Genomic DNA, 26,511 nt, shown 5'->3' on the forward strand with positions numbered 1-26,511 from the left:
ACTTGTTGTATCTTAATGTATAAGGTATCTTAATGTATACACTTTCACTTTTTTTTATTATCTAGAGATTTGTCAGTGGGAGATGCCATGTAAAATTTCTGATGCCCAACCTTTTGTGAACATTGAATGTATTTAAATGTACACACAATAGCCCGCAATGATAAAGCAAACACAAGTTTTGGGAAAATCTCAATTGAGCCTGATTTTGTTTTAGTCAAAGGCTTAATCTCTATCTGCAAAACAAGCTCACAGTGGAATAAGCATGTTTATAGTTTAGTAAAAATGTACACTTTAAAAAGAAAAGTTGAATGTAGCTGAAGGTAGTATTGCTTTCTACTTATGACGGGTACCACTCATCTGTAATGTTTTACTGCCCACATATTTGAGTAAAAAGTATTCTCTTAAAAACTGGAGACAATGACTAATGTTCTCCCTGATTAATAAATAACTCCAACTGTGGAAATTAGTGGTTAATTAGTCACATTTAAGCTGAATTCAGTCACCTTTTTTCCACACGTGTTTAAAGACATCCACAAAAAACAGTTGAGACCCAAATGTGTTGTGAAGACCACAAAATAATGAGGGAAACAGTCAAATGTCACTGAGCAGCCAGGGAAAGACAGAAGAACTAAATGTTTTTTCTAATGAATTATAGTCATCAATGCACTGGTAAAACAACTATATGGCTACTGCTCAAAAGTCTATTCTTGGAAATAAACTAATTTGAATGGCCATAGGGAAAAATACAATTTAATTAATTAATTCAGGGACCAAACAAAACAAACAGGAAGATAAGTGTACTGTAAGGCTCAAATGACAAAACATCAGAAAGCGCACCTGTAGGTTTCATTCACATTCCAACTAAACGACTGAGCAAGTATTTAAATAATCAGCCAGGCCAACACAGGAGGAAAACATTCTAGCTAATGAGGTAACCAGAGAAGAGGACATTTATGCTGATACAGTGGATATAAAAAGTATACACACCCCTGTTGCCAGGATCTTGTGATGTAAAAGAATGAGACAAAGATAAATCATGTCAGAACTTTTTCCACCTTTAATGTGACCTATAACGTGAACAATTCAATTGAAAAACAAACTGAAATCTTTGACGGGGAAAAATAAAAAACTCACAATAACCTGGTCGCATAAGTGTGCACACCCTCTTATAACTGGGGATGTGGCTGTGTTCAGAATTAACCAATCACATTCAAACTCATGGTAAATAGAAGTCATTACACACCTGCCATCATTTAAAGTGACTCTGATTATTTTCTTAGTTCCATCTCAGAGCAAAAGCCATGGTCCGCAGAGAGCTTCCAAAGCATCAGAGGGAACTCATTGTTGAAAGATGGAATTGGTGAAGATCTCTGGCATTCTGGTCAATTTTGTATAAAAAGATAATTTGAAACATTAACTTAAAACATTAACTGCAGATGGCTATTGATCTTTTTTGCATGTATTTATGCTGGTAGTACAGTAAGAATTGTACATATTACCCATTTAACAAGTTTTATTACCCTTTAGATAGAACATGTGTATGTATGCATGTTGATATTTTCTTTTGTTAAAGAGGACATTTGTTGTCCACTGTTACTCAGTCATCACTTGCCATTGGCTACAATGCATTATGAAAATGGTTTTGAAGCATGTTATGAAACAAAACACTTTCAACCCGCTAATAACATCTCATTTTGTATAAAGTCTGCAGCAACCAAAATAAGGCCCCATGTGATGATGGTTGAACTTCCCCTTAACATATCACTAACCACAGCTGCTTATTTATCAACTGATTCAGATGTGAGAAAGACAAGCACATTGTCCTCAGCTGATCATATGAAGTGTGGATGGGGATTTACTGCGTTACTCTTGAGGGTTCCGCTTCAGTGCAGCTCAATGACAGTCAGCCTGACAGATCTTTCTTGCAACCTGTTTCAGGAGGTTGGGCTAATACCTGTGTGGTTCAGAGAGCAGCTGGCAGTTTTTTCCCCCATTATGGTCAGAACTCTTCTAATCTGAATATAGCTAAACTTAACTGTGGCTTTTCATATTCCATTAAATCTATCAAATTGCTCTACCATTCTGATTTAGATTTTGATTAACTGCTTTTAGGCCCTAAAGTCTAGTATTAGTGACCTTAACTAATGCCTAGGTTTTAGCTTAGGCTAAAAGGATTGTCACATGCAAGACACACATTTTTTAATCTTGATCACACAAATCTGGTCATTGTAGCCTGCTTTAAGGAAATGGTAAGCTATTCCACTTGAGCTTGAATTCTGTTGATTGGAAACCTGAATAAAACATTGGTCGATATTGACAATATTGATGATGAAGATTGAAAGGAACAAGCAATTGGGGAACATGTGGGATCCTTAGCAGAATAATATTTCAATGTCTAAGAAGAATTTAGTTGATGGGACCATGAAAGGTTTTTATTTTCCTCACCAGAATATTTTTATCTGATCTGAGTAGTTATTATTTACATACTTGTTTTTTTACTTAGCTACTATAAATACACCTTTTTTTCCCTTCTGGCTGTGTAGTTACTTTTTATAGAACTTTGGCCAACAGCCGTCACTTTCCTCACAAAGTCTCATGCTAATTCCCTTCAGATCACTACAATACATTTGTTATGTTGTAATATTATGTGTTACCATTGTCCATACATTGTTTTAATGTTCCTTCATATTTCTTTAGGCATTACATAGATTTCAACATTAAAATTAATTTCAAACTGGTTTCACTTTTGGACCTATTGTATCTAGTAAAGGGCTAATAATAGCTTGATAGCTTGGTATTCTAGCTAATGTTATAAAACTTGTGGTTCGAATTTTATATTGCTCATCCTGTTGTGCAAAAAGGTTTCTGTCCTTGGGTATTCATGCTGGAAAGAAATGCATGGGTATCACCTATAGGTTAGCCCCAAATTGTAAAAGTGTAAACCTTTAAAATAAAAGTTACTCGGATGTACACTCACCTAAAGGATTATTAGGAACACCTGTTCAATTTCTCATTAATGCAATTAATTAATCAACCAATCACATGGCAGTTGCTTCAATGCATTTAGGGGAGTGGTCCTGGTCAAGACAATCTCCTGAACTCCAAACTGAATGTCAGAATGGGAAAGAAAGGTGATTTAAGCAATTTTGAGCGTGGCATGGTTGTTGGTGCCAGACGGGCTGGTCTAAGTATTTCACAATCTGCTCAGTTACTGAGATTTTCACGCACAACCATTTCTAAGGTTTTTCAAAGAACAATGTGAAAAGGGAAAAACATCCAGTATGCGGCAGTCCTGTGGGCGAAAATGCCTTGTTGATGCGAGAGGTCAGAGGAGAATGGGCCGACTGATTCAAGCTGATAGAAGAGCAACTTTGACTGAAATAACCACTAGTTACAACCGAGGTATGCAGCAAAGCATTTGTGAAGCCACAACACGCACAACCTTGAGGCGGATGGGCTACAACAGCAGAAGACCCCACCGGGTACCACTCATCTCCACAAATAGGAAAAAGTGGCTACAATTTGCACAAGCTCAAAATTGGACAGTTGAAGACTGGAAGAATGTTGCCTGGTCTGATGAGTCTCAATTTCTGTTGAGACATTCAGATGGTAGAGTCGGAATTTGGCGTAAACAGAATGAGAACATGGATCCATCATGCCTTGTTACCACTGTTCAGGCTGGTGGTGGTGGTGTAATGGTGTGGGGGATGTTTTCTTGGCACACTTTAGGCCCCTTAGTGCCAATTGGGCATTGTTTAAATGCCACGGCCTACCTGAGCATTGTTTCTGACCATGTCCATCCCTTTATGACCACCATGTATCCATCCTCTGATGGCTACTTCCAGCAGGATAATGCACCATGTCACAAAGCTTGAATCATTTCAAATTGGTTTCTTGATTATGACAATGTTCACTGTACTGAAATGGCCCCCACAGTCACCAGATCTCAACCCAATAGAGCATCTTTGGGATGTGGTGGAACGGGAGTTTTGTGCCCTGGATGTGCATCCCACAAATCTCCATCAACTGCAAGATGCTATCCTATCAATATGGGCCAACATTTCTAAAGAATGCTTTCACCACCTTGTTGAATCAATGCCACGTAGAATTAAGGTAGTTCTGAAAGCGAAAGGGGATCAAACACAGTATTAGTTTGGTGTTCCTAATAATCCTTTAGGTGAGTGTATAGCTTACTGTACATGTAGAGCAAAAATATGGACAACAACTAGCTCTCAGGTTCATATAAGCTGATGTATTCTTCAATCTTTAAAAAGTATTTATTCCTAATTAGGTTAATTGGCAACAGGTCAGTAACATGATAGGGTATAAAAAGAGCATCCCAGAGAGGATGAGTCTTTCAGAAGTAAAAATGGGGAGGGGTTCACCAAATTGTGTAAGACTGCACAGGCAAATAATGCAACAATTAAGAATAACGTTTCTCAAAGTAAAACTGCAGAGTTTGTGGATCTCATCATCTACGGTGCATAATATCATTAAAAGATTGTCCATGATTCTAAACTGGCCTGGCGCTAAACTGGCCTGCCTGCAGTCTACAGCTGTTATCCACTGAAAACATTTGACGCATTATGAAACGATAAATATGACAAAAGAGACCCCGAACTGTTGAGCAACTGAAATCCTATATCAAGCAAGAATAGAAAAACATTTCACTTTCAAAACATGGAGGATATCAGAGAAGAAGTTACTGCTGTACCTGGTGGGTGGAGCCTATAGACGGTGGAGACATTAGGTATGCTCTGTTGGGAGGGTGGGAATATAACTGTGACGTCACAGTTTTCGAACAGCTCACCCAGAGACTGAAGACAGAGGACATTCAGAAATCCATATCTCACTCGAAACAGCATGGATGTTTTTTTTTCTAAGTTTGTATGCGTGTGGAAGCACCAGAGACACAAAAGAACACCCCAAAACCCAGAAAAAGTTATTTCATAATATGGGCACTTTAAGAAGCCCTCCTCTTCTCCACTCATTACCTGTATTAACTGCACCTGTTTGAATGCGTCACCTGTATAAAAGACACCTGTCCACACACTCAATCAGACTCCAACCTCTCCACAATGGCCAAGACCAGAGAGCTGTGTAAGGACATCAGGGATACAATTGTAGATCTGCACAAGGCTGGGATGGGCTACAGGACAATAGGCAAGCAGCTTGGTGAGAAGGCAACAACTGTTGGCGCAATTATTAGCAAATGGAAGAAGTTCAAGATGATGGTCAATCTCCCTCGGTCTGGGGCTCCATGCAAGATCTCACCTCGTGGGGCATCAATGATCATGAGGAAGGTGAGGGATCAGCCCAGAACTACACGGCAGGACCTGGTCAATGACCTGAAGAGAGCTGGGACCACAGTCCCAAAGAAAACCATTAGTAACACACTATGCCGTCATGGATTAAAATCCTGCAGAGTACGCAAGGTCCCCCTGCTCAAGCCAGCGCATGTCCAGGCCCGTCTGAAGTTTGACAATGACCATCTGGATGATCCAGAGGAGGAATGGGAGAAGGTCATGTGGTCTGATGAGACAAAAATTTAGCTTTTTGGTCTAAACTCCACTCATCGTGTTTGGAGGATGAAGAAGGATGAGTACAACTCCAAGAACACCATCCCAACCGTGAAGCGTGAAGGTGGATACATCATTCTTTGGGGATGCTTTTCTGCAAAGGGGACAGGACGACTGCACCGTATTGAGGGGAGGATGGATGGGGCCATGTATCGCCTTCTGTCAGTAAGAGCATTGAAGATGGGTCGTGGCTGGGTCTTCCAGCATGACAACAACCCGAAACACGCAGCCAGGGCAACTAAGGAGTGGCTCCATAAGAAGCATCTCAAGGTCCTGGAGTGGCCTAGCCAGTCTCCAGACCTGAACCCAATAGAAAATGTTTGGGGGGAGCTGAACGTCCGTATTGCCCAGCGACAGCCCCGAAACCTGAAGGATCTGGAGAAGGTCTGTATGGAGGAGTGGGCCAAAATCCTTGCTGCAGTGTGTGCAAACCTGGTCAAGAACTACAGGAAACATATGATCTCTGTAATTGCAAACAAAGGTTTCTGTACCAAATATTAAGTTCTGCTATTCTGATGTATCAAATACTTATATCATGCAATAAAATGCATTTTAATTACTTAAAAAACATACAATGTGATTTTCTGGATTTTTGTATTAGATTCCGTCACTCACAGTTGAAGAGTACCTATGATAAAAATTACAGACTTCTACATGCTTTGTAAGTGGGAAACACTGCAAAATCGGCAGTGTATCAAACACTTGTTCTCCCCACTGTAAATGTTTTGCACATCATTGAATTCCGTCATTATTTGCATTTTACGCTGTGTCCCCACATTTTTGGAAATGGGGTTGTATTATAATTAGCATTTTGGTAGCATATGTGGTATTCAATCATTGGCCAACAAAAGCTGGGCTGGCTATTCGCTTTACCAAATTTACTTTCTATTTGTTTGACAGAAATACTAGCCTATCTCCTTTTTCAATGCCAAGTGGCTGGTTTGGCACCTGCATGGCCTTAATTGTATTTATCATCCACTGATATGCATACTCATGTGATCCACTTGTGTTGCACCCGTGTGACCGGCCAAGCAGAGAACTTATTGCTCTGTTGAATAGGATAAATTACATTCTGTAATGTTTGACCCAAAAGTGATCTGTTCTAGATATGTCATCCATGACATTTGAGATGTACATGACAATATTTCACAAGGTATAATATAGAAAATAAATTTTTACATAGGTAAATGTTCCACACATTATATGTGTTATGTGCAAGCTAAGTGAATTACAAGAACAGATAGTTTAGATAGTAAAATGATTTCATATTCAGTGTTTTCTGATACACCAATTAGGTACACTATTTTTCAAAAATGTTTTAGCGTAGTGCCAGGGTGTATTTGTTAGCTCGGTTAAATATGTTCAGAGTAGTTTTCACAACACTGTCCAGAGAGTAGTAGTGTCTTTACAGTTGCTTTTCTCTGTGCTTTTCCAAACCTACACCAGGCCCACGGTCTCATCATGCACCCACAGGCCCACGGTCTCATCATGCACCCACAGGCCCATGGTCTCATCATGCACCCACAGGCCCACGGTCTCATCATGCACCCACAGGCCCACGGTCTCATCATGCACCCACAGGCCCTCGGTCTCATCATGCACCCACAGGCCCAGGGTCTCATCATGCACCTACAGGCCCACGGTCTCATCATGTACCCACAGGCCCTCGGTCTCATCATGCACCCACAGGCCCTCGGTCTCGTCATGCACCCACAGGCCCACGGTCTCATCATGCACCCACAGGCCCACAGCACATCTACCACTGCAGATTCCATGACTATGGTCTTCCCCAGAGTGGAGGACCGCGTTAGCGCTTTCTGTTTTTTCTGTTCTTCCCTTGAGTAATCTTTAATTACATTCTGTGGATCAAATAACACAATTTGAAAGAGCTCCCTCCCAGCTCTGCGCTTTTCCAAACCTACACCAGACACACGGTCTCATCATGCACACATAGGCCCACGGTCTCATCATGCACCCACAGGCCCACGGTCACATCATGCACCCACAGGCCCACGGTCTCATCATGCACCCACAGGCCCACGGTCTCATCATGCACCCACAGGCCCACGGTCTCATCATGCACCCACAGGCCCACGGTCTCATCATGCACCCACAGGCCCACGGTCTCATCATGCACCCACAGGCCCACGGTCTCATCATGCACCCACAGGCCCACGGTCTCATCATGCACCCACAGGCACAGGGTCTCATCATGCACCCACAGGCCCACGGTCTCATCATGCACCCACAGGCCCACGGTCTCATCATGCACCCACAGGCCCACGGTCTCATCATGCACCTACAGGCACACGGTCTCATCATGCACCCACAGGCCCACGGTCTCATCATGCACCCACAGGCCCACGGTCTCATCATGCACCCACAGGCCCATGGTCTCATCATGCACCCACAGGCCCACGGTCTCATCATGCACCCACAGGCCCACGGTCTCATCATGCACCCACAGGCCCTCGGTCTCATCATGCACCCACAGGCCCAGGGTCTCATCATGCACCTACAGGCCCACGGTCTCATCATGTACCCACAGGCCCTCGGTCTCATCATGCACCCACAGGCCCTCGGTCTCGTCATGCACCCACAGGCCCACGGTCTCATCATGCACCCACAGGCCCACAGCACATCTACCACTGCAGATTCCATGACTATGGTCTTCCCCAGAGTGGAGGACCGCGTTAGCGCTTTCTGTTTTTTCTGTTCTTCCCTTGAGTAATCTTTAATTACATTCTGTGGACCAAATAACACAATTTGAAAGAGCTCCCTCCCTAGCTTGTTAACCGGCCTTCAGGTGTTGATTGATTTAGGAAGTGGTCTTTCAACACATTACTGGAGGTAGGCCTGAGGTCTCATATTGCGCAGATTTTGAAGAGTGAATGGCCATGTGTGTTGCTTTTCATGGATTGATTGAATAGGTTTAGGCATTTGAAGTGGCTGAGTGGAAATAATGTCTGGTGGGTTCTTCACTTCCCAAGTTTCTGTTTTTTTCACACGTACATGTTATCTTTAAAACTATTTCACATTGTCTTTCACACACAGGCAGTCTTTAGCTTCATACACTCTTCCATCTGAATTGTCTATTCAAATTATTAACTAAGCATAACTACACTGTACATTTGTCCACTGTATATAATGAGAGTGCTACTGCTCAATCATACTCTACATAATTAACTAAAGATAAGTACTGCTGATTAAGAACTCTACCTCAGCTGTACTATCAATGTGTATATCAAACCCTCTCAAATGGGACCCTAATCCCTATATAAGGGGTATTCATCTCTTTCCCTACAAGGGAGGGAGCCTGCTGGTTTTCATTAATTGCAGCCATCTGGTGTCCCAGGCCTAAACCAGTCTCTGATTAGAGGGTTGCAATAAAAAACGTAGTGCAACTTGCTTCAAGGTCCAGGGTTGTGGCCCTTTTGTAGTGCAATCACTTTGACATGTGCCTATTAGGCTCTGGTGAAAAGTCGTGCACTTTTCTCTGTCATTCAGAGAAACCTTATGTTAAAACCTTTGTATAATGAACAATAATTTGCAACTCCAATATGCCGTGTTAATTCACCCTCCCATTCAATAACTAGTTGTGCCACCTAGAGCTGCAATGACTGTTCCATGCAGAACTGCTTGAACTCAGCAACTTTTCTGGGTTTCTGAACCCGCCACATTATCTCAATGGAGTTTCCCAAACCTGAACAGATCAGCTGATGTGTAAAACCCAATTACTGTGTTCTTAAGAGTTCAAGTAGCTCAACATGGAAGAGCCCTTAACAGGGATGAGATAGAGACTGACCAACAACTACAGCCAGTGTTATGCTGCTATCATTGCAGCTAAAGTTTTAAAAACTAGTTAAAGTACAACCGTTTTTATTTACTCAGGGACATTGTAAATACATTTGTTTTAACATTTTATTAATTCACTTATTTTAATAATTGTTCAGTGTAAAATAAAAGAAATGCTAAAATTATAGAATCTGAAAGGGACATTGTTCATTTATTACTATAGAGGGAATATGGTGCCATTTGGACAGGAGATACTTATCTCAGACAAATAAGGAACAGAGAGGGTGATCTCTGACTTAGTGCCTCTTAGTTTAGGCCATAAAGAGAAGTGAGATTCAGGTCAGATGGAAATAATGCATTGAAAGTAGGCTACTCCTTCACAGCAATAACATAAATACATTTACATAAGAAAAGTGAGCGCTGAGGCCTCAATGTACAGACACTTTCAAGGCTAGTAGTTCAAAACCTTATTCTGGAATACCAAAACTGCCCTGAGGCATCTGGTATTACCAGTGCAAATTGGCTCAGAACTATCTGGGGTTGATGGGGTTTGTGTTGGGCAGGGAGATTTTACCTTGTCCCACTCAAGTTAGATACTTGCAAGTTCAGTAGTGGTTGTTGGCTGGTAAATGCTCCCCTCCCCTTCTTGGTTGAGTGGGTATTGTGATAGGAAGAACAGCTTGGCGAAATGTGCTTTGTCTCTGACTTTGACTCCAGAGCCTGCTGGGAGTTGCACGAATTGGACTTAATGAAAAACCAAAAGGAAAACCTAAGTAACAGTCAGCATTTTCTGTCTTTGCAGATTGAAGGCACTAGTATCAACAGGAGGGAGGAGTGTACAGCTAGCATGTGACTGGTGAGTTCCCACATATAAGCCTAAGTTAAACGTGGCTTTGCAGTTGGTGTATAATTTAATGTACACATGCTCACTCATGCTACCTTAGACAGTGATAAGCCTGCTTCTGTTCTATTTCTTCCCCCTGCTCTTCCTCAGGCTGTTTTCCCATGTGAATGACCCTTTCCTAGATGACCCATTGCCCAGAGAGTATGTTCTGTACTTGCGCCCCAGTGGTCCTCTGCAAAATCAGCTCCATCACTTCTGGCAGCAGTCCCGCGTCACCTGTGGCAAAAACAAGGCCCACAACATCTTTCCTCACATCACACTCTGCCAGTTCTTCATGGTTAGCCCAGGGGCAAATGGCATGCCTCACACTCATACACAAACACATAGATGTCCCTCTAATCCAGCTTTTCATCCAGGTCAAGAGACCTTTTACTAGGAAACTGTCATTGTACATATCCATTGTTTCCTTTTACTAGGAGACTGTCATTGTACATATCCATTGTTTCCTTTTACTAGGAGACTGTCATTGTACATATCCATTGTTTCCTTTTACTAGGAGACTGTCATTGTACATATCCATTGTTTCCTTTTACTAGGAGACTGTCATTGTACATATCCATTGTTTCCTTTTACTAGGAAACTGTTCAGAGATAATTCACTTCAAATTCTCCAAATTGTGTTTTGTTACAGACTTAATTTATAATTGATAAAACAAGTGTGCTATCAATCTACACACAATACTCCATAATGACAAACCAAACAAAGTAACCAGGCAAGAAGGGCATTTGTCAGGGAGGTGAGAAAGAACCCAATGACCCCTCTCACTTAGCTTCAGAGTTTATCTGCAGAGGTGGGAGAACCTGCTAGAGGAACCATCTCTGCAACTGTCTCCATCTACCAGGTCTTTATGGTAGAGTGGTTAAATGTGGGCCACTCCTGAGTAAGAGACATGATGAATAACTCTGAGGGAAAAAAGATACTGTGGCCTGATGAGACCAAAATCAAACTATTAGGACTGAATGCCAAGAAATATCTGGTGATCACCAGGTACATGCTTATCACCTAGCTAGTACCATCCTTATGGGTGTGCATCACTGTGACAGGGACTGAAAGACTGGTAAGGACTGAGGGAAGATTTAACTGAGCATCTGACCCAGAAAACCTGATCCAGAGCATACAGGACCTCAGACTGGGGCAACAATCCTTCAGATTTCTTTCAAAAAAGTTTTCACTTCGTCAGTATGAGTTATTGTGCGTTGATTGATTGAAAAAATATATATAAATACAAATAAATATAAGATTTATTCTATTATAAGTGTAATCCGTTAGACAACAAAAAGTGAATCAAAATACTTTCCAAAGGCACTGTACATTCATTGTTTCTTAAGTGTTTGTGTGTGAGGCCCTCATACTCTACCCTGCTCCCCCAGTGTACTGATGACAAGGTGGATGCCCTGTTGGAGGCCCTGCAGACCACGGTGGGTCATTGGAGGGGTCGTTTTCCCAGCCCCCTGCCTCTGGAGCTCTACACCTCTTCCAACTTTATAGGCCTCTTTGTGGAGGAGCAGATTGCAGAGGTCCTCAAGCAATTTGCTGCCGACTTTGCTTCTGAGGCTGCCAGGAAAGCAGGTGGGATCTTTGTCTGTCTGTGACATGCATACCCACCCATAATCCATGCACAGACACATACACTTATGAGCCAAAACGACCACCTGCCTAATATGCTGTTGGTCCTCCGCGTGCCGCCAAACAGTGCAGGGCCACCGAGGCATGGACTTTACCAGACCCCTGAAGGTGTCCTGTGGTATCTGGCACCAAGACATTAGCAGCAGATCCTTCAAGTCCTCTAAGTTATGGGATGGAGCCACTGTGGATCAGACTTGTTGGTCCAGCACATCCCACAGATACTCAATCAGATTGAGATCTGGGAAATTTGGAGGCCAAGGTAACACCCTGAACTCTTCATCATATTCCTCAAACCATTCCTGAACAATGTGTGCCTTGGGCGTCCAACTCTCAGTCAGTCCGTTTGTGGTTTGTCCCTTCTCAGACCACAGTCAGTAGGTACTCACCACTGCTGACCAGGATTACCCCACAAGCCTTGTCATTTCAGAGATGCTCTGACCCAGTCGTCTGGCCATAAAAATGTGGCCCTTGTCAAAGTCGCTCCTGTCTTTACTCCTGCCTATTCTGTCTTTACTTCTGCCTATTCTGTCTTTACTCCTGCCTATTCTGTCTTTACTCCTGCCTATTCTGTCTTTACTCCTGCCTATTCTGTCTTTACTCCTGCCTATTCTGTCTTTACTTCTGCCTATTCTGTCTTTACTCCTGTCTATTTCTCCTGCATCCAACATGTTGACTACGAGAACTGATTGTTCGCTTACCATCTAATCTACCCAGACCTTTACATGTGCCCTTGCTTGGAGATGATCAACGTTGGAGATGCTTCACCTGTGATTGGTCATATTGTTTTGGCTCATCAGTGTATATGCAAACACAAGAAACAGACATACAGGCAGGTGACAAATGATTGAAAGACCTGAATAAATGAGTGGAGGAACATAACGAAGAAGCTACTATACAAGTGATAAATTAACGAAATAAACATCCTATCATGGTCTACGGGACTTGTAGAACCTATGCCAAGGTGCACTGAGGTTCCCCTGGCATCTCATGGTGGCCCAACACCTTTCTGAGACAATTTATGTATTTTTTTCCATTAATTTGTCACCCATCAGTATTTCACAGTGTATATTTTAGGCTGAACACTTGACGTTAAATCCTAAGGAGGTCATCCTCACCAAAAGACACAGATTGGTTGGACTTTAATTTCACACGTTATAAAGTTATGCCCATTGTATTAACACTCATCAAGTAAGATAGTTTGGAATGTATTGGGTTTGTTGATGTTATTTTTCTCATGTTTGTTTTTATGTAATTCATTTGTCCCCCTTTTCTTTGCTTCAGATGTCCATGTAGAGCCCCATAAGAAGCAGCTTCATGTGACATTGGCCTACCACTTTCCCACTATTCACCTGTCCTCCCTGGAAAAGCTAGCCAAGGGAATTGAGGTGAAGCTAGGCTGTGACTGGCTGGCTGTCCTTTTCTCCCGGGACATTCGGTTTGCCAATCATGAGGTAATATGTTTTCTAATACAAACTGTTTCCACTTTTATGATATCATTTTTTTATAATTGTGAATTTTCTTGTGTATAAAATTGTATAATTATTTATGATGTTCTCTCTCCCCATCCCATTTATTGCCTAGTCCTTTCCACTGTGTTAAATGGGTTCTAAAAGAAACAGAAAACACGCACCATGCTCCTGTGAGTCTTATCCATCAGGAATAGTGTCTTCATATTTTTGGCCTGAACCTTAAGGAAATTAATCACTTCAGGACAAAAACAGCATCTGCTCTGTTTGAAAACATCAACATTACCCACCTACATTCATTCTATGTACACAAGCAGAGTTTGTTTCCAATTTCTATCTGAACACAATTTTCAAACCATGAATACGGACATTGGGTCGTGACCCCTAGTTTGGGAAACTCTGCTCTGTAACTAGGCCATCTGTCTAAATGATCATAAGTGAAGTTAATTTTCACAGATGTCCCTTTAAGTGCTTCTGGTGCTATTAATTGTATTGAGTGAGCCCAGGCCATGTCCCTTCTCCGTTCTGTCCCAGACGCTGCGCGTGATGTATCCCTACGCCCCTCAGAATGAAGACGAGTTGGAGTTGGTCTCGGGGGACTATGTATTTATGTCTACTATGGAGCAGAACAACACAAGTGAGGGATGGGTCTACGGGGCCTCCCAGGCCACAGGACTGTCTGGCCTACTGCCGGAGAACTATGTCAGCCGAGCAGATGAGTGTGACACCTGGGTCTTTCATGGGTGAGCCCTCCAAATGTGCCGTGCCCATTTCAGAACGTATTACTCTAACATGCTTCTAACTAACAGTCCTGAGTCCACAACAAAGGGATGTGGTCAGCTCCATTTCATTTCAGTCAATTCAGAAAAATCGACTGTCTTTTAGATTGACTTAAATCTACCCTGGGGAGGAACTTTCTGAAATGTGTGGAGAATTATGCTCATTAATAACCAGTATGGATGAATCAGTAGTAGTTAGTAGGTATATTAACTCTTGAACTTCACCCTGTGCAGATCACACTCGTTCTTCAGTTGCACCACCCCCTCAGACAAAGGGATTAGGGAAAGGGTCGTATTGGATGGGCTGCTGGACAGCCGACGACTTGACAACTCTAGCCCTGCAGACACACCCACCTTGAGCCTCATCTGTCATCCCATGCAGGTACTGACGCTTACCGTTTTTTAACAGAGTGAGAAGTGAAAATGAGCCACATACGAATAGGAAGAATTAGTAATTACTACTGGGAAACAGGTCTGTTGTCCTCATTTCTGAGTTTAGTCTCCTTGATGACCTGGTGTCACCTCTAAAGGAAATTATAACAGTAGTTGTGTTAGATTAAATGAATTAAGCAATCAATTAATATAGCTGAAATCAGCAATGAACAGGGTTAATTGGATTAGTGATCATCAGTTGTACTATATTAGTGGAACATAAATTCACAGAACTATATTAACACTTCTCAGGGTATCTGCAAGAGTAGGAGAAGGAGATTGTTTTAAGATCTCACAGTACCACTGATTATTTTTGTGGTGGGTCTTTAATGCGGGAAAGGCAAATGTTTTTCTGGGCCACAAACAGGAGATGTTTCTTATGAAGAATCAGCAGTGCATGGTTTACATATCATATTCCAGTCACTCGATTTGCATTTTTTTCTTATAATGTTTGTTAGTATACAATGGGCGACCCATGTTTTGAATTGCATGACATTTTCTATACAATTGTTCACTGACAAATTGCAGGAACAATTTTTCTTGCTGTCAGGAGGTTAGGCTATTCAACAAAATAAATAGTTCCCCATTCCCCTCTCAGTTAACTCCTCCCTTCTCCTCACTCCACATCAATCATCTCATCCTCCTTGCCTTCTGCAGTTGTGCCCGGATTCTCCACATCATTTTGCATGCTTTTGCATAACTTTTGGAACATAGGAGAGAGAGACAGAAACAGGAACAGAGAAAAAAATTGTCTATCACTTACAACTCATCCCTCTCTCCTTCATCTTTTTGTTTTTGTCAGCCATTCACATGCTCTCTCCACAATAATCACCTCCTACGGGTTTCCAATGGGTTTTGACTGATAAAATACTAATTAAATTGTATCCTGAGGTGAATCCAGTTGAAAACATGCTCTATAGAGGGTACACAAGAGTGGCCAGGTGAATTTTCATAGATGATCAAAGTAAAGGTATGTTGCACTTTACAGAGTGCCCATATCAGGAACAATATATGTTTTCATATTGAATCTGATAAAGATTACATTATGCACAGTTTAGCCTAGGGATGTGCGAGTACTTGGACAAAATGACGATGATCACAGATTTTCTGTAATATGACTGTGATTGGCTGTATTGGATAATATTAATTTTGCCACAGAGGTGGCAAAAGTCAATACAGTTCAGATAAGTATCCAAAATAAAATGTTCATTAGGTTGTTTTCGCTAATGGCAATATTCTTATGATTAGTACCTAAGCTAAATGTCTGGACAGTGCGTGCCTCATTCTCATGGTACCGGAACAGAAATTGTAGTGGGACAGTAGGCCACCACTCAAAATGTTTTAACCTGCTCTGCGTTCTGGACAAATGATTTGTTCTTCACTCCTTGTTCCACTCCGGAGTGAGGACATTTGGCACTCGTAATTAGGGACAGGGATCTCAGATTAGGGATCATTTTCTGTTGGGGACAACATGTATTACTGTTGTCATACTCCTAATTGGGATTTATCACCTCTATAGCTGATGTCTGGTGAGCGTACTGCTGCAAATTGCTTGCCATGCATCACACAAGTGGGTGCTACACATTGGTGGTGGATGAGGTGAGCTTCACCCTCTTGCTATATAAAACTCTTTGGGCTTCTAGGAAAGTGCTATATTGTCCAATACATTTTACATTATTATCTAAATTCGGTTTTGATTAAATTGTTCCCAACTAGTGTTTGAAATGGTCCTTATTTGATAAGATATGGCCTATCTGGAAAGCTTTGTCACAAACCAGTTCATTTGGTGCTTGATAGTACTGCGTAGTTTTGATATTGCATTGCGGTTTATTTCGTCAGAGTTCTTTTCTCCATGAGTTTGGAGCGGTTAATCTAAATGATTAGTATTATCTTGTGACCTAACACTATTTAGTTTAATCTAATAAATATTTAAGATCACTTCTACAGAATATTCACTTTAATGCCTGATAGTGTGGCGCAGTTAACCAGAATTTTTTGGATTGTTTTATAACCATAGTATGTAAGAAATAAGAATAGATCACTTCTTGATTCAACTCTCAGTTTACAATTTGATTCACCTTCCTGACCAGAAAGGTAGCAGGTCAGAGAGAATAGATGTTGACCGACCGCAGGCTATCAAGGTAACAGCTATAGATAACATGGTGATGGATTGAATAGTAATAGTAATGTTATTTTTATATCAGTCAGACAAAACTAAAAAGAAACTATTCCGCAATACATTTTCTATACAATAAATAATCATACGAACTTCGATAATCTGTGCCACACTCAGCCACAAACCTCAATGTTCTGTCATATGAAATGCTCTGGTCGCAAATTAATCAAATTCTGGTGAAGAGTACCAACGGATAAGTTAATGTTCTATGCTATGAAGTAGTTTTCAGACGTTTTAATAGTGCTGAGGTTAGAACTGAATGTTTAAAATAACAAAACAATGGACTCCTCAGGCAGTGCATGTTCTATAAAAAATGGTCTGAGACTATTACGCTGAGACCTGTCTCCGTAATAATATGCAATTCAGTCAGACAAGAAGAAATGCAGCAAAAAGGATGAATCTCTTAATCTGTCCGGATGTGGTTACTTAATAATTGAAGATTTTTTGTACTGGGTCAATTAGATTGTTGAACTTAGACAAGATAAAGTGAGTTGCATATTCATGAGGTTATTACAGCATCTCACTCTCCTTTTACACAAGTGGTGCAAAAAAAATGAAATAATCAGGCAACCAGCAGTATCCACCAGTCCAAAGACAGAAATAGGCTGGATCTTGACTCTGTGCTTGCAACATTTTTCCCCTATGTTTTCATATGTAAGTTCTTATTTTTTTGATGAGGAAAAACTATGGCTAATGATATACAATTAAAGATTTTTGTTTTTGTTGATTACTTTTCAAGAAAATTATATTTGGAGTTTCCTAAGATTCCTTCTTAACCCCAAACTGACCAGTACACACTCTCAGGTTTGAGCTTTGACTGTACCCCTAACTGATGTGTAGGTTGGAAGACCCATGAGCAATGCATTTGGTTCAGCATCTCCCAATTGTATCCAAGATACAATTGGATATGACAAAACTGTGGAATGGAAAGAAAGAGGAGGGGGGTAAAATTATTATTTATATTTTTATAGGACTAATAATAATTCTTGTGAAATGTTATGTATGTTATGAATGTTATGGATAATGCTCCAATTCCAATAGGTACTACGAATGAGCAGCAGCATCCACTCTCGGCCGCCCAAGCGAACCCTGTTTGTCTGTCGGCATGGTGAGAGGATGGACGTGGTTTTTGGGAAACACTGGCTCTCACTGTGCTCCGATTCCAAAGGTAAGCAGTCACACCCATGGTACTGAAGGTCAGGTGACAGAGTTCCTTATACTGTTTAACTAACAAATGACTTTTCTACCAAAACCAAAGAGTGGAAGGAAGTCAAACGAAATCTAATTGATTAAGTCCTGGTTCTGTGTCTGAGTTCCAGTTTGTGAAGTATCCTCCCTCATGAAAGAAAACTCTGCCAAAGCACTCCACTCCCTTCGCACTAAATACCAATTTTGACCAATGTAGTTCAGATAATCAGTGACAAAACATAAACACTGAAACTATTGATAAAACCAACATCTACTCTTACTTGGATCCACACAAAACATGCCGTTTACTCAACCTATCTGACAATAAAAGAATAAAACCGCTTACAAATAAGTTTAGTCTGCTAAAGATTAGCAAATGGATAGAGGACATTTGAGGAAAATATATTTGTGTGTAGTTGGGATGTTTTGTATGCCTAAAAACTGCAGATTAAAACATGGTTACTAAAGCTGTGTCCCAACTATCACCCCTTTTTCAGAATCCTTCAGATTTTCTCCTCTGCCTGGTAGCCAAACTTTGGGGTTACTGGGCTTATCCCGTATTTTTTAAACATCACCCTCAGCATGATACAATGTTCATTCATTCTACACCTGAGTGGAAGCACCTGCTTTCAAAACAGTGTATCACTTGTTTACTTCAGGTTCTCCTGTCATTCAGCAGTTGCCTGTCAACTAATGCAATCCTAAAAGGAAATGTACTGAATTTCAAATTGCGAGTTGTACGTTGTTGTAACCAGGTGTTGCAGGGAACGGATACGAAAACAAGTGCAGATGAACTGAAACAGGCTTTAATAGCAAACTGGAAATAATAACAAACAAACTAACAAAGGGAAAGGCACGAGGGCCAACTTAGAACAAAAACCTAGATGAAGACAGTAGACTCGCACATGGACTGAACCTTACTAAAGCTGCCTGAAGCATAAATGAAAGGCAGTGGTATAAGTAGGGCGAGTGATAGGGAACAGCTGTACGTGGTTGTCTGGTGATCATGGGAAGGGGCATTGGATAATGAGTGTCAGGGGAGCTGGTGACGGAACAGGGCATTGGGTTGGATGTGACGGGGTGGCCGGTGACTAGAAGACCGAGGGGTTTGATCTCCTGAGTGAGGGAGGAGTCGCACTGGGTGACCCAGATGTGACAGTTGTTAAGTCAGATTAACCTGATGTATATTTGTTTTGATGTAATGGATAGAACGTTGTCTATTTGTTTTCAACCCAACAGCAGTGTGCTGGGCTATTTTACAGGTAGATATGTACGCACTAACCTGAACATGCCAACCAGCCTGCCTATGTGGAGTGGAGGACACAGAGATTATGACATGGATGCCCCAATTACAGTGTTTGGTTCCACACAAGCACAATTAGTGGGTATGTGGTTATCAACAAATAGTAATAGGCTACATTATCTGTCTTTCATTCCATATTGCTTGTTCCACAACAGGGTGACCTAACCCCTCCACCTAATTTATTTCCCTCTGTCTGTGTTGCAGGTGACGCATTGTTGGAGAGCAATACAGTGATAGACTTTGTCTACAGTTCACCTTCCCTGCGCTGTGTCCAGACTGCACAGAACATCCTTAAAGGTAACCAACGTGTAACTGGTTAGGCTAAAGGAATGTATAAAGCATGTCCGCCTCTCTTAGGACTGATGAAGATTTAACTGTTGTCAATACACATATCAGTTTATCTGGTCCGGTCCAGAAAACCTTCCAAATGTCTCCTCCACTAAAATGATAGTGGTTCCTCTATACTCTGATAGACTGAGGGCCATCTCCATATTGCTGATCCAGTCTATTCAGATTCAAACACATGCTGCAGCAGTACATATGCACCAGAGGCAACAAATTAGACCACTGAAAGAGGAATTTTTTCCTGTAGTTTGTTGAGGCAATGCTGAAAAAAATGGAAAGCATGTTTCTACTGTTGAAAAGAGATGAATAATTGTCCCATAAAAAAACCCCAAAAAACAAAGGTTTTGGCTACAGTTTTCATTCAAGACATTTCTTTTGTTACTGGTTTGTTTTACAGGATCAGTGTACAAAGTAAGGATATAGCTAGTGGTTGAAGGCTCATCTTCCTATTTGCACATCTCCATCTCCCCCTACAGGTTTGCAACAAGATGGCAAGCTGAAGATCAGAGTAGAGCCTGGCCTGTTTGAGTGGACCAAGTGGATCACTGGGAACACCCTTCCTAGCTGGATCCCTCCCACAGATCTGGCTGCAGCCCATTTCAGTGTGGACACAACATACAGGTGATACAGACTAGCCGGGTCCAGTAACAACCCTTTTGACCAGTCCTAGGCACAATATGAAGGGAATGGATATCCATAAGTTTTATGGTAGAATTTCCATTTTAGAGAAAGGTACAGAAATACTATATTGCTTACATCGATACAATTATTTCACATCTCCTTGAAGGGGTAAGGTGTCAGGGGTTGTTGCTGGAAAGGAAAATTGCCTCTCAACCAACATGTCTCTGTCTTACACATTGTCACTCTCTGTTCCCACAGACCCCTCATCCCAATAAACAAACTAAGCGTGTCTGAGTCCTATGACACCTACATGACTCGGAGCTACCAAGTGACCAAAGACATTCTGACAGACTGCAAAAACATTGGTAATTATGAAGCAATGCTCGGTACTTTGGCTGTGGGTGGGATGTGTTCAGTATACAGATCGATTCTGGGGAAAATTAGTAACGATCTTTCAAATCCTGTAGCTGTGCTCGATTGGATTGACCTTGCCTGGCGCAAAAAATAAAATCACCCAAATAGTCATAAAACTGCAAACCCAATTCATCTCCCACTCAACTTCATGAATTGCTCAGGGTATTTGAAAATAAATCAATGCTACTTGCACCCTGCTACAGTGACATAGAAACCAAATGTGTGGGACTGACATTGGGACTCGTCTAAATCCCTTCCCTCATCTGCTTCCTTTCCACTCCACAGGAAACAACATACTGATTGTGGCCCACGCTTCCTCCCTGGAGGCCTGCACGAGACAACTCCAGGGCCGTAGCCCCCAGAACTCCAAGGACTTCATCCAAGTAGTCAGGAAGGTAATCCAAGTAATGGGAACTGCAACCATTTTCATCATATATCCTAAACGTTTCATACAATATTTCTGTTCAAACCCTTGATTTAATGCTGGAAGTCTGCACTTCAATTGCACCTGAGTTGTTTCATTTCAAATCCATTGTGGTGGCCTACAGAGACAAAATTATGAAAATTGTGTCAGTGTCCAAATATGTCCGGACCTAACTGTTTTTTTCATTCCGTCTTTGTTTTGACTGATGAGAGCATCTATTCCTCCATAGATCCCCTACCTGGGCTTCTGTTCCTGTGAGGAGCAGTGTGAGACAGGAGGCTGGCAGCTGGTAGACCCACCCATACTTCCCCTTACACACGGACCCAACCACTCCTTCAACTGGAGGGAGACACTTCTCCAGGAATGAGAGGCAGCTGGAACAGACTCCAGTCTCATCCTGAGGCCTTAGTTTCTGCTTAAACAGCAATAATGAGAGACGTGTCGGAGTCAGTGGGTAGTTGGACCTGGTTGTACTGAACTGCACACCATTCAAATATTATACTACCATTAACTGTTCTAATTTGACAGTACCATTGACAGTATTGTTGTCAGTTCTATTTTGACAGTACTGATGTCAGTTCTATTTTGACAGTATTGCTGTCAGTTCTAATCTGACAGTATTGCTGTCAGTTCTAATTTGACAGTATTGTTGTCAGTTCTAATTTAACAGTATTGCTGTCAGTTCTAATTTGACAGTATTGTTGACAGTTCTAATTTGGCAGTATTGCTGTCAGTTCTAATTTGACAGTATTGTTGACAGTTCTAATTTGGCAGTATTGCTGTCAGTTCTAATTTGACAGTATTGTTGTCAGTTCTAATTTAACAGTATTGTTGACAGTTCTAATTTGACAGTATTGTTGACAGTTCTAATTTGACAGTATTGTTGACAGTTCTAATTTGGCAGTATTGCTGTCAGTTCTAATTTGACAGTATTGTTGTCAGTTCTAATTTAACAGTATTGTTGACAGTTCTAATTTGACAGTATTGTTGACAGTTCTAATTTGACAGTATTGTTGACAGTTCTAATTTGACAGTATTGTTGACAGTTCTAATTTTACAGTATTGTTGACAGTTCTAATTTTACAGTATTGTTGTTTGTGAAAGGGAGGGAGAAGTGAGTTTGGTATGGGGATACGTCTCAGGGCCTAGTTGACCGTGGAAAAGCACATAGCTACTGTGTTGGACGTCAGGCTAGCAAGCAGCTGCTGACAGCCTGCACATAAACCATTACATATCACTTCACTGCCAGTCAACGGCTTGCCAGAAAGAAGTTAGAATGTTGTGAACACTGACGCAGAAAATAAATAATATTATAGTTTGAAAAAGCAATTGCATCTCATGTCCCACTTCCAGTTTTTGGTCAGATGTTTTAACCACTAGGCTTTCAGAAATGTTGATGAGAACAGATTCTATCAACAGAAGTATCTGTAGGGCAGTTATTATGTCACCGGCACGATTATTGGGTTTTCTCTAAATAATACGGGTGTTAAAGACATTGGGGAGAACATGAAAAACTCACCCCATTATCTTGTATGTAAAACAACAAATGTATTTGCAAAGTGGGCAAAACTAGGTGAAAAGTGGTCAATTAGATGATGTTGTATACAGGTTGTATGAGTACGTTGACCAGATGTTATCAATTTAATTATTCGTTATGGTTTTAAGTTACCAGCTGGTCATCTGGTTTGATAGTTTCTTCACAACCAAAAAACGAACACATTTTAACTGGAAATAAATCAGAAAGTGACATCATTAAGATGCATGTGCCAAATCTTTCTTCAAGTTTGTATTAAATGTTGTAGTTTTGTCTCACTGTAGCAGTTTGGACTGTTGAAAATCATAGATGAGTGTTGCTGAAGCTGGTGTAATAATCATTTGCAGGTAACTAACATTTTGATGTGTTCATATTATAGAGTCACAAACAGTTGTGACTATATAATTTTTCAGTCAACCAGTTGAGAACTTTTATATTTTATTTAAAAGCTTTAAAGGACAATCTGTGGTTGGTATATACATTGTTGGGCTCATTAATTAGTACTATGTACTCATTGATTGCTAAAGAATAAAACAAATGTCACATTTGCTTAAAACAGGGGTATTCAATCCGATTATCATGGACCCCACAATTTCCTTGTAGCCCTGAACAGGCACTCATTTTGTGCAGGCTACAATTTTGTTGTAGCCCTGAAGGGGCATGATCTACTAATTAAGGGCTTGATGATTAGCTGACAAGTCTAATCAGTTGTGCTAGTTATGGAATAGATGAAATACATGCAATGGCTGGGGGTCCTTAAGGAAAAAGTTGAATACCTCTGGCTCAAAATATCCTAACCCATCGGAAACCCAAAATATTAGCTTGTTTTACCTTGAAGATTTTTGCCAAGTAAATGTAAACCAATACTATAGCCTCAAAACATGGTAAAAACTATAATATTTTTACTACAGATGAGCAGTCCTTTCCACAATATGAATTTGTGACTGGTTACATATCTCCAGCCCCATCCCTGAGCATTTTACTGAGGGCTGTAAAGAACACTTTGTTATGGTTTCAAATGCTGATACAACTATCTACTTCCAAATTAAAAAGACCAATTTTATGCTAGGAAAAAACTGTTTGTGTTTTTTTTTAGGGGGGTGGGGGCATTTTTCATTGTGGCCATATATAGGTAACACAGTTAAAAATAAGGCTTGAGTCACCACAAGCTGTCAGAACAAATTTTGGTGGTGGAAATTGACATCTCAAGCAAACTCCAGAATCTTTCATTATTGTTAAACTATGTTGATTTCTAGTGACTGAGACAATTTGAGCAATCTTAATCACTGAAGCTCTTGCCAAACGTGCCCCAACAATCACTCCCCTTTCAAAATCACTGAGATTTACCTAGATGTTTTGGTTAATAACAGGTGTGCAATGGGTCATGAAAATTGTGTTGAGAGCCTCATAATTTCGAATCTGACTTTACTTGGCTAACAGAAGGTAATGTTTTGCAAGTTTATGAATCATAATCAGCCTTTACAGTACATTTCAGGTATATGTAACTGACATTTCAGGGATATAATTGTACGTATTGCAATGGAATGGTTCAAATTTTCCCCTCAATTATTATGCTAATCCTCAAAAGAGACTGCCATAATTTTCTTGGAATTTTACACATAATCACTTGATATTTTAAATATATAAAAAGTTATTTTGAATTGCTATTTATTATGTTTATTGTATTTGTGTAGAGCAATACTTATTATGCTGTACAGTATATTGCAATGTACATTTCAAAATAAATAAACAGGTTTACTGATGGGAAGATAAAATGCTGAATGGTATTGTTAGGAGTGGAAGGTTTGATGGTTGCACACATAATATTCTCTGTGTTCAATCACTTCAAATCTATATTGTTTTTTGTTTGAGATCCTCTGCTTTATAATGTTATAAACAGAGATGTTCTCTTGGCATTTTCGCAAACCTCAAGGCTTTTGTTTAGCCTCATCTAAAATTTTATTTTTCTGCAGATAAGGCACTGATTAAGAAGGCTAAGACTGTGTTGTTCATCCATAAGTGAACTGAATGAATAAATAAATAATTTCAAGTTTCAGTGAGTTGCAGTGCCAGTCTATGTCAAAGTTCAGGTGCAAGCACTATTAAGGACACCTGAAAACCTCAGGAGAAAGCCTTCATGTGTCATGTTAGGTTGCTTTATTATTTCATCTTCATATTCTTGACTTAACTACTATGTTTTCAATTGTATATACATATTTTCATAAACTATGTTATAACACTTTAACCAAAATGAAAAACCTTAACTTACAAATAATCTTCAGGACCTGTGGGCTAGTATTTTCCATCTAATTTATAATTTATCCGACTGAAGATGGATATGATACAGTATTCGTAATGACATTCCACCTCTGTGTGTCTATAGAAATAAGAGTGTCTGTTGTTGAAAAAACATTTCTGTACACTGTGTAATATGAAATAAAGCAAAAGACTGGCAGCTCTGTCCTGAGGGCAGAAACAAAATGTGTTTTTTTTGTTTTATGAAAAGTTGATTTTGAAAACCTGAACAAAAAACACAATTTTTCTGTCCATGAGCTAGTTAAACCTAATGACTCCCAGGTCATTGCGGTCAATGATTATCTGCTCTTAACATACTTCGCTAAAAAGTAAAATAATGGTGCTCTCATGTAGAGTGAGTTACATGAGCAATTACAGTTACCTAATGTCTTGCTCAAGAACAGAATTAGAACCTCTCTTTCCTTTTCAAAAAAGTTGAAAAGGAAGGTTTTGAGTGAGGAACAGAAGGGTTAAAATTAGGAGACTACTGCAAATTGAACGCTTCTGTTCCTCACTCAAAACCTTAATTTATTGACCAAATAAGCTGTATGGTCAATAATCAGTCCCAGCAGACTACATTCAAGATGGGTGTCTCACTCACTTCATTAAGGAAACCTGTTTTGTTGATTATTGCCCGCCCCCGTTTCCCTGATCACGGACCCTATAGTTCCTGCTGCCCCATTGTGTGTTGCCGGTTTGTTGTGGTTTATGACATATGTTACATTGTTTTATTTTGTTCCGGCCTTGTCATTTAGTTTTGGTTTCGCCTTGTTTGAATGACTTTCTCAAATGTCTTACGTTCTTCCTGCGCTTGTGTCCTGCCTCCATCCTGCAACGTTACAATCGGTGTCATTTTATTTTAATGGTAATGGAAGTACTTTTGCAAAGAATAGTTGGTTTATTAAAGTCATCATTGACATAAATTGTGTTAATAAGGTCAACCAAAAATATTCAGCCAAGTATGTCAGATTATTTCACAAAATATTACCAGAAATTGGTATATTTATAATGCTTACGAAATTTAAGATGGCTTTCATGCATATTCAAACGTTATTATTTCAGTCATTCCTTGCATACCATAGGCGACTCTTTGCAACCTGCTCTCTCTTTAATCCTCAACCTCATACCCCTCCATATTCCCTCTCAGTCGATAATTTTGAAAAGGTTGGTGACATCTGCACCTTATTCCCTCAGCTTATTGAGTCCACTGGTCTCTCACACGCCAAACTCATCCACGCATTATTAAACTCTTTACCGTGTTCTCTCCAGATCTTTCACCTCGTGATGTACAGTTGCTCAACAACCTACCACCTTCACTCTATACTCTAGTTCCTGATCCTGATCCATTTTTGGGCTCCTCCCATCCCCCATTATCTCATCCCTGACCACTCGCCGCATCCCTCTTTAAAAAGAACGTTCCTGAGTCACTCCACTTAAGGCTACGTGCACACTGTCGGCTCGCTCAACGTGCAAATCGCTCATTCTCTGGCGAGCTGTCGCAGAGCAGAACCTAGCGTGCACACTGGCTGCTCGGGCAGGAAATATCTTCCTAATTTATACCAGCGACAACCAGTATATGCGAAACATCCGTCTCTGCAAATATTAATAAGTATTTAGTATGATCCCACTA

General features: G+C 40.6%; 1 protein-coding gene across 1 annotated transcript in view; it reads left to right on the forward strand.

Moving 5' to 3' along the window:
- The window catches only part of ubash3bb (ubiquitin associated and SH3 domain containing Bb), a 36,503-nt gene extending 11,861 nt beyond the window's left edge, over positions 1 to 24,642 (forward strand). The window contains exons 2-14 of the mRNA XM_010893670.5: positions 10,177 to 10,230; positions 10,369 to 10,555; positions 11,649 to 11,847; positions 13,186 to 13,355; positions 13,905 to 14,113; positions 14,384 to 14,531; positions 17,799 to 17,925; positions 19,208 to 19,330; positions 19,453 to 19,545; positions 20,070 to 20,214; positions 20,473 to 20,579; positions 20,914 to 21,023; positions 21,282 to 24,642. Coding sequence (XP_010891972.1) covers positions 10,177 to 10,230; positions 10,369 to 10,555; positions 11,649 to 11,847; positions 13,186 to 13,355; positions 13,905 to 14,113; positions 14,384 to 14,531; positions 17,799 to 17,925; positions 19,208 to 19,330; positions 19,453 to 19,545; positions 20,070 to 20,214; positions 20,473 to 20,579; positions 20,914 to 21,023; positions 21,282 to 21,419 — 1,810 coding nt within the window. The 3' untranslated portion in view covers positions 21,420 to 24,642. The remainder of the gene's footprint in view (positions 1 to 10,176; positions 10,231 to 10,368; positions 10,556 to 11,648; positions 11,848 to 13,185; positions 13,356 to 13,904; positions 14,114 to 14,383; positions 14,532 to 17,798; positions 17,926 to 19,207; positions 19,331 to 19,452; positions 19,546 to 20,069; positions 20,215 to 20,472; positions 20,580 to 20,913; positions 21,024 to 21,281) is intronic.
- Positions 24,643 to 26,511: the final 1,869 nt, after the last annotated feature.

Source organism: Esox lucius, chromosome 1 (assembly GCF_011004845.1).
Source record: "Esox lucius isolate fEsoLuc1 chromosome 1, fEsoLuc1.pri, whole genome shotgun sequence".
Taxonomy (NCBI): domain Eukaryota; kingdom Metazoa; phylum Chordata; class Actinopteri; order Esociformes; family Esocidae; genus Esox; species Esox lucius.